A 9419-nucleotide genomic window follows, 5' to 3' on the forward strand; every position below is an offset into this window, starting at 1 on the left:
TTCATGCCTGAGAAGGTGTCCTACCAACCTATCTCGCCTATTTTTTATTGACTTCCATAGAGTCCTCTGTTCTCCTATTCTTTCCAATACCTCTTCATTTCTAACCTTTTCTACCCACGATATCCTTATCATTCGCCTATAACACCACATTTCGAACGCTTCTAACCTTTTCTTTTCCGCCGCTCCCACTGTCCATGTTTCACACCCGTACAACGCCGTGCTTCAAACATACATCTTTAACAACCATTATCGAATTTCTAAATTAACCGTTCGCGAGCAAGGCATTATCGTACTTTAAACTTTCTATTGTATTTGGATTCTGTTCTACAGAAATATAACAATAACTTGCTTTTTGACATAAAAGTAAATATTTAATATCAAACGTTATTGAACTAAAGTAATGTTCTGCAAATTTTCATACCAAAAACAACAGCACACCTATTTCGTGGTATATACATTATACATATGTATAATTAAAGCACTGGTGTTGATATATTCTATTTGTTATTTTTCGTAAATAATCATAATCTCTATTTTCATAATATTAACTTTCCAATTGTTACAAAAAGTATATCTAAAGATAATTCATTTACATTCTACACTGAAACGTTTCCAATTTATGTTATTGAAGAAGCTAACGCTGTTACGAAACATATTACATGAAGAAAATGAAAAACGAAAATTTACCTAAATATTTAAGCGATTTTTACAATTTATCCCACTAGCCCGTTGGTTATTCGTAAGCGAAAATAATAAAAATTACAATTTGGACCCGAAATTGTAAAAATAAATAAAATGTAATAATTAAGAAACTTAAAATAATTTTTAAAGAAACATGTCAAAATTGAGATTAATACAAGTTACCTAATAAATTCTACTATTTTTACGTCAAATTCAGTCATTTACATACGAAAATTGTAATTTTTGCGTTGTCATAAAAATTTATTTTTCTCCGTATACGAAATAAAAATTTGAAAATATTTAAAGGTGGATTTTCTTTAAACAACTCACAATTGTTATAGCCAATAAATAATTTAAAAAAGGCCACTATACTTGTGACGACCTCTTGTTCACGACTGCAAAGTTTTATTATTGAAATGGGTTCAACATTAATTAGCTTTTACAAATAGACAGACAGACAAAAATTCTTTTAAGGGTCGATTTCATCTTTTCGTAACAGCATGTAAGTAACCGTATGAACTTAATGGTGCAACGCGTTTTTTCGCGGTTACTGAACTTGCTGCCAAATCAAAAAAAAAAAAAAAAACAACAATTAAAGGATAATTAATATGTGTACAATTACTTTAGTCTCTTCCGGTGCAGCTTAAAACACCCATTAAATATTTAATAGCTTTTATTTATCTATAGAGGGTGAATTCAGAGTTACATACACAACTCACTGGTTTTCAATCATATCTCACATCAAATGATACCAAATCGACCGCAGAACAATAAGTTGAAGTGTAATATAAACAATGGAACGTTAATAACGTCGAAAAGTTGGTGTCTAACCGCGGTGATCTGATCATTTTGAAAAAGGTTCTGTTGATAAAATAAAATAAAGTTTTCTAAACCAATTCCTTTTGGTGTAATTAATAAATGAAGAAACGCATTCTGCAGCACACGTTAAATCATTCAGCAGTGCATCATTCACCCCTTGTGTGTGGTTAGGTTCAGCAAGATCTTTATTTATAAACAAAGGGGGTCGAGTGCTTCTAATCATAAGAGGGCTTGTTGTCACAGAATTTATTATCGGAAAGAGCTTTCCTGTTGACAACGTTTAGCAAACATTCCGTTTCATGCTTTCAAGATAACGACAGCGGGAATGATACCAATGCAGCACTTTATAAATAGAGGCCTACCTACCTAATACATTTGGGCCATTTTTGAGAGCAAGAAATAAGAAAATATAAAATTAAAAGAAAAATGAAAAAGCGGATTGATTAGAACAGAAATAATTTAGGTACTAACTACAAAATCTATCCAAAAAATATAAAAAAGAACCCGACTGGAAATTAGTTGAGGGAACCTGGATTTTATCAGATCCAGATCATACTTTCCCTAATACGTAAAAAGAAAAATGAAAGAGAGGCTTGATTACAACAGAAATAATTATAAAATTGCAAAATCTATCCAAAAAATATAAAAGAACCCGATTGAAAATTAGTTCAGGAAACCTGGATTATGATCAGATCCAGATCACACTTTCCCTAATACGTAAAAAGAAAAATGAACGAGAGGCTTGATTAGAACAGAAATAATTATAAAATTACAAAATCTATTCAACTAATATAAACGAACCCGACTGGAAATTAGTTCAGGGAACCTGGATTATGATCACATCCGGATCAGACTTACCGTAATACGTAAAAAGAAAAATGAAAGAGAGCCTTGATTAGAACAGAAATAATTTAGGTAACTACAAAATCTATCCAAAAAATATAAAAGAACCCGACTGGAAATTAGTACAGGGAACCTGGATTATGATCAGATCCGGATCAGATTTTCCGTAATACGTAAAAAGAGAAATGAAAGAGAGGATTGATTAGAACAGAAATAATTATAAAATTACAAAATCTATCCAAAAAATATAAAAGAACCCGACTGGAAATTTGTTCGGGGAACCCGGATTATGATCACATCCGGATCAGACTTTCCCTAATCCGTAAAAAGAAAAATGAAAGAGAGGTTTGATTAGAACAGAAATAATTATAAAATTACAAAATCTATCCAAAAAATATAAAAGAACCCGACTGGAAATTTGTTCGGGGAACCCGGATTATGATCACATCCGGATCAGACTTTCCCTAATCCGTAAAAAGAAAAATGAAAGAGAGGTTTGATTAGAACAGAAATAATTATAAAATTACAAAATCTATCCAAAAAATATAAAAGAACCCGACTGGAAATTTGTTCGGGGAACCCGGATTATGATCACATCCGGATCAGACTTTCCCTAATCCGTAAAAAGAAAAATGAAAGAGAGGTTTGATTAGAACAGAAATAATTATAAAATTACAAAATCTATCCAAAAAATATAAAAGAACCCGACTGGAAATTTGTTCGGGGAACCCGGATTATGATCACATCCGGATCAGACTTTCCCTAATCCGTAAAAAGAAAAATGAAAGAGAGGTTTGATTAGAACAGAAATAATTATAAAATTACAAAATCTATCCAAAAAATATAAAAGAACCCGACTGGAAATTTGTTCGGGGAACCCGGATTATGATCACATCCGGATCAGACTTTCCCTAATCCGTAAAAAGAAAAATGAAAGAGAGGTTTGATTAGAACAGAAATAATTATAAAATTACAAAATCTATCCAAAAAATATAAAAGAACCCGATTGAAAATTAGTTCAGGAAACCTGGATTATGATCAGATCCGGATCACACTTTCCCTAATACGTAAAAAGAAAAATGAAAGAGAGGATTGATTAGAACAGAAATAATTATAAAATTACAAAATCTATCCAAAAAATATAAAAGAACCCGATTGAAAATTAGTTCAGGAAACCTGGATTATGATCAGATCCGGATCACACTTTCCCTAATACGTAAAAAGAAAAATGAAAGAGAGGATTGATTAGAACAGAAATAATTATAAAATTACAAAATCTATCCAAAAAATATAAAAGAACCCGATTGAAAATTAGTTCAGGAAACCTGGATTATGATCAGATCCGGATCACACTTTCCCTAATACGTAAAAAGAAAAATGAAAGAGAGGATTGATTAGAACAGAAATAATTATAAAATTACAAAATCTATTCAACTAATATAAACGAACCCGACTGGAAATTAGTTCAGGGAACCTGGATTATGATCACATCCGGATCAGACTTACCGTAATACGTAAAAAGAAAAATGAAAGAGAGCCTTGATTAGAACAGAAATAATTTAGGTAACTACAAAATCTATCCAAAAAATATAAAAGAACCCGACTGGAAATTAGTACAGGGAACCTGGATTATGATCAGATCCGGATCAGATTTTCCGTAATACGTAAAAAGAGAAATTAAAGAGTGATTTGATTAGAACAAAAATAATTTAGGTAACTACAAAATCTATTCAAACAATATAAAAGAACCCGACTAGAAATTAGTTCAGGGAACCCGGATTATGATTAGGTTCCAGATCAGATTTTCCGTAATACGGCCATCTCATCAGCTCCTGGTCAGAATACAGTACTCCACCCCTTGATCTGATCACCTGATTAGTATATTCCATTGATCCATTTATCTGACAAATTTCTGATCAAAGTGTAGTACCCTATCCCTTGAACCAGTCGGATCTGGCATGGATCTTTTAAACGGATCCTGTGCGCAATCATATCCGGATCAGGAAGCCTGATCAGTTTTCAGGCAATCCTGATCTAATTTCCAGTCGGGAAATGATCACAATGAAAAAGGATTCGGCCAATTAAAAATTGGTTTCGGAGAAAAGCATCAGCCCTCTCAATATCGGTCATTAGTGACCGTTTAAAAGTACGTTAACTTCGCGATTCTATTAATAATACACTTTGTACATACGGAGCCTGCTAGAAGTTGCTAGCGAATTGACTTTATTACAGCCCGAATTTCCAAAGTATCAAATGCGCGAAACATTTTTGGATTTTGGTGCAACGAACGCAACTGTTTATATTACGGTTTCGGTTTGACCCAATCAATTTAAAATTGCCGACATTCATGCACAGTGTTCAATCGAGTATCGCATAATTTCACAGAAAAACGCAACCAACTGAACATTATGAAGAATAAAACGAACAAATGAAAAATAATAATAGGACGATTATTTTATCATTCGAAATTTTATTATTTTAACAATTCTTGCCTTTAAACTTCACTGTCTTATCGGACATTAACTTGTAAAAAGACCCAAGACTAGTAAAGTTAAATATTTTCCAGTTTATAGATAGCAGAAAAATCACTCTAACGCAAATTTGTTTTTTGAGATGGTTCATTAGACATTCCAGGACTATTTTTTCTGCCAGGAGACGTCAGATTTGACCATACTTTTTTTTTAATTTAATTTTAAACATAGGTATATAGAACTATTAGGGGAAGATAAATTTGGGTTTAGAAGAAATAGAGGAACGCGGGAAGCCATACTAGCTTTACGGGTAACAATAGAGAAAACGACAGAAAAAAGAATGAGTGCGTACATAGGATTTGTAGATTCAGAAAAAGCTTTTGACAATGTTAAATAGGACAAGATGTTAAATATCCTACTTACAAAATGTAGGGATGAGTTACAAAGATAGAAGAGTGATACTTAGTTTGTATAAAGAGCAACAGGCAATTATAAAGATGGGATTCCAACGTAGAGAAGTAAATATTAGGAAAGGAGTCAGACAGAGATACACACTGTCACTGCTACTTTTTAATCTATACATCGAAGACGCGATCAACAACATTAAAGATAGTACAACTGTAGGGATGGATATACAGGGGCAAAAGATTAGTATGCTTAGATTTGCAGATGATATAACAGTTTTAGCATCTAGCAAGGAGGAGTTAGAGATAGCTTTAAATAAATTGGAAGTGGTATTGACAAAACAGTAGGTACTCTATGAAAATAAATAAAAGTAAGACAAAAATACTGGTATGCAAGGGAAGAAAAAGTAGGGAAAGAGAGAATATAAAGATAGGAGACGAAAAATTACAAGAAGTGGCTGATTTTAGGTATCTAGGAAATCAGATAAGTCAGGATGGAAGGAGTAGTAAGGATATAAAGCAGAGGATAGCGCAGTGTCGAGTCACCTTCAATAAAAAGAAGTCACTTATATGCCCGAAAACGATAAATTTAGAAATTCGAAAAAGGTTGTTAACGGTTTATTTTCGGATCACGGCGCTTTACGGGTGCGAAACACGGACAGTGGGCGCGGCGGAATAGGAAAGGTTAGAAACGTTCGAAATGTGGTGTTATAGGCGGATGATGAGGATATCGTGGGTAGAGAAGGTTAGAAATTAAGACGTATTAGAAAGAATAAGAGAACAGAGGATTCTATGGAAGTCAATAAGAAATAGGCGAGATAGGTTGGTACGACACTTCAGGCATGAAGGTCTAGTCAGAGACATATTAGAGGCAGAAACGGGAGTTAGGAGGGGAGAGGTAGACCTAGATTAGATTACTGTTCGCATATAGTTAAGGTTATGGGTTGTTCTAGTTTTAGGGAAATGCGAAGATTAGCTCAGGATAGGAAAGAGTGGAGGTGCGTGTCCAACCAGTCTAAGGACTGACGACCTTATGATGATGATGAAAAGTAAATGTTTTGATTTTGACCAATTCGGACGTCCTGAATATATGACCTACATATTAGTTTTTTTATAATAAAGGAAAGTGTAAGAAACAACTGACAACAACATACAGGTACACAAAATAAAAATAAAACTGAATATACTCCGCGAGGTAATGAAACATTTTGTCTATTTTACGCTGTTAATTTGTTATAATCCAATAAAATTTAAGAGGACGAGTCACAAATAATGTAATCATTATTCTTTAACAAAATTACAACTTCCTACATAGATTTTGGCGTATATTTGACACGCATTTTATCACGTATTGTAATTCCAAGAGTCTATTTGTTATTTTAATTGGCAATTTCCAATCGAATCATGTATCTGTCGTTTACGTAAGCTGGCAAGTTGATGGTTTGGCTGGAACGATATTAACGAAACTGAAAACCATTTCTTGCTACAATATTTAATAGTCTTATCATAGGAAGGTCGGTAACCTGAACGCTGCCGGAAGTTTGCCTATAGCATCCGATAATGGAAGTCCCGACAAGGATGGAATAAAAATTAGGAACAAACTGCAGTTTTTCGTGTTTTACTATTTCTAGGGTAAATAAAGTACGAAAAAGCATGTCCTCAAATAATCATCAATTTTAAACCAAGTTATGTAGCTTTTTCCAGGGTGGCGATCAAATAATTACACAAATATATATTTTTTGTAACATTTCGGTTAATTTAACCATCTTCAGACGTTTGGAGTGTTACTGCTTATACACAGATATTAACTTATTTTTAAATTGTGTGTATAAGCAGTAACATTCCAAAAGTCTGAAGATGGTTAAATAAACCGAAACGTTACAAAAACCATATAGTTGTGTAATTATTAGATCGCCATCCTGGAAAAAACTACATAATTTAATAGTAACGGTCAGGAATCTAACTTAAATTTAAACAAAGTCCTAATTTTTAAATATTAACACTTGTACTACATATTTCACGCCTTTTTTTTTACATATTTTAGTTTTAAATGTCAAGCCAAGTATAAAAGTTAGAAAACCTCGTAATAAAAATTGCGAAAAGAATTGATGCAGAATTAATTAGTTTTAGGCTCGATGTGCTTTCATGAGTAGGTACAAAACAAGTTCAGCAGAAATCAAAAACTACTAATCATTTTTCTATATAAATCAACACACATTTGTATAAAACCCATAATGCTCTACAGTCTTCGCAGTTGAATGAATAGTAAAAAATAAATCTCTAAAAATAAAAAACAAAAAAAATAAAGAAAGGAAAAAGACTTCCCTAATCAATTACATACAGGTACTGCTAATCAATTAATTATAAATTAAGAAAGGAACAAAAAACAGGGCACTAAACAAATAATTTTGAATTTTACTGAAATTAAAGTAGCTTCAGCCAGGTAAAGCTTAGATAGTATCAAAACCCGTTTCTTTTTATTAACTGACTTGAAAACGAAGAGTAGATATATGGAGATATAAACAAAAGAAGTTTGTGGCATTTAAAATAAACAAAAAAAAAGTAATGGTGAGAATTAAAAATAGCCCGTGTCGAAAATTTAGAATCAATAGCATCGACCACTTACGTTTCAAGATATTGAAAAATCCTGTAGACCGGCTTCCGATACATGAGAAATCCTTCGACCTTTTCAACCATCATCGTCTTCTGCACCCTTCCCTGCTTCTATCCAACAACAACAACAACAACATTTGCAATACCTAATGTTCACAACTACCACCACAAACAAACAACACAAAACATAATACAAAACAAAAACGCGTTCGACAGACGAGACGTTCGACGCTTCGCGTCGCGCACACTTTTATATTATGTACGTATGCACTTTATTACAGTAGGCTATGATAGGCACCGACAAAAACGAATCGAAAAATAAACAAAACAAACAATATACGCCAGTCACGATGATTCCAGCATCATCTACAAGACAAATTAAAACTGACGAACGCTTTTCAATAATTCAACTGTTATTATGTATTGTTGCGTCCATGACGGTCTCCCACGATGGACGCCCGTCGTATACAGTACAAGTAAGTTATAGGAAGCGCCGGCTGTTAATTATATTGTATATTACATGCACATGCACATGTACATGTACGTAAGATAAATGGTCGCGGTCTTACATGTATATACTGTGAGTTATTCGCTTATTACATAAAACACGGACATACACAAGCACACACAGACTGACAGACAGACTAGACAGACGGACGGACGGGACGCGTTGTTGGGTGGAAACGCTGTTCTTCAATGGGGGGTGGCGTACATCGGCGACTGTGTTTTGTTGCGGCGCGGATCCGAGGAGACGACGACGCCGTCATCGACGTCGCGGACGCAAGCGCGACCGAAAACCACCCCTAATCATTATCACGGTTTTTGTTGTCTCAAGGGTGCATAGGGTGCATATTACAAACCGGAGAAAATACATTTTTTTTATGTCTGATTTGAAAAAGTGTCTAATTAAAACATTACTTTAACGATAAGGCAAAGGGGGTGGGGGTGGGTGGGATCGAAAGGGGAGGTCTCCCCCACCACTGTACCATAAAAAGTTCGTGGCGGTCTCACCCCCATAAAAAGTTATGGGGGTTAGATGGGGGTGGGGGTAGGGGGGATCGACCTCACCACTGTACCATAAAAAGTTCGTGGCGGTCTCACCCCCATAAAAAGTTATGGGGGTTGAAATTTGATTATTTTAACAATTTTCATACACTATAATTCAAATAAAATTCAATAAAAAAATTATTTTCAAGCGGGTGAAGGTGGGGGATCGAAAGGAGGTGGTCACTTGAACAAAACCCGATAACCTAACCTAACCTACGCTATTGATAAATTTATTTAAATAATGTTTTATATAACTTTCTCAATATTTTTATGTATTTTTCATTAGTTTTACCTTTGAATATTGTTTAAGAATTACTATATAAATATTTACATGCCTAGAAATGTATAAAAATTGGCATATTTATTAACTTTGAACCCCTATAACTTTTTATGGGGGTGAGACCGCCACGAACTTTTTATAGTACAGTGGTGGGGAGACCTCCTCTTTCGATCCCACCCACCCCTTCGTGGTGGGGGCCATCACCTAGACCTTTACCAACGATAATTATCTAATAACTAATAATTAAATAATATAACACTA

The 9419-nt window shown here is 33.9% G+C and overlaps 1 protein-coding gene across 1 annotated transcript in view; it reads right to left on the bottom strand.

Moving 5' to 3' along the window:
* LOC108734385 (focal adhesion kinase 1) overlaps positions 1-8494 on the bottom strand; it is a 42639-nt gene extending 34145 nt beyond the window's left edge. Inside the window, exon 1 of the mRNA XM_025975853.1 lies at positions 7845-8494. Within this exon, the coding sequence (XP_025831638.1) occupies positions 7845-7918 (74 nt within the window). The 5' untranslated portion in view covers positions 7919-8494. The remainder of the gene's footprint in view (positions 1-7844) is intronic.
* Between the last annotated feature and the right edge of the window lie 925 nt (positions 8495-9419).

This window comes from Agrilus planipennis, unplaced genomic scaffold (assembly GCF_000699045.2).
Source record: "Agrilus planipennis isolate EAB-ADULT unplaced genomic scaffold, Apla_2.0 scaffold54, whole genome shotgun sequence".
Classification (NCBI taxonomy): domain Eukaryota; kingdom Metazoa; phylum Arthropoda; class Insecta; order Coleoptera; family Buprestidae; genus Agrilus; species Agrilus planipennis.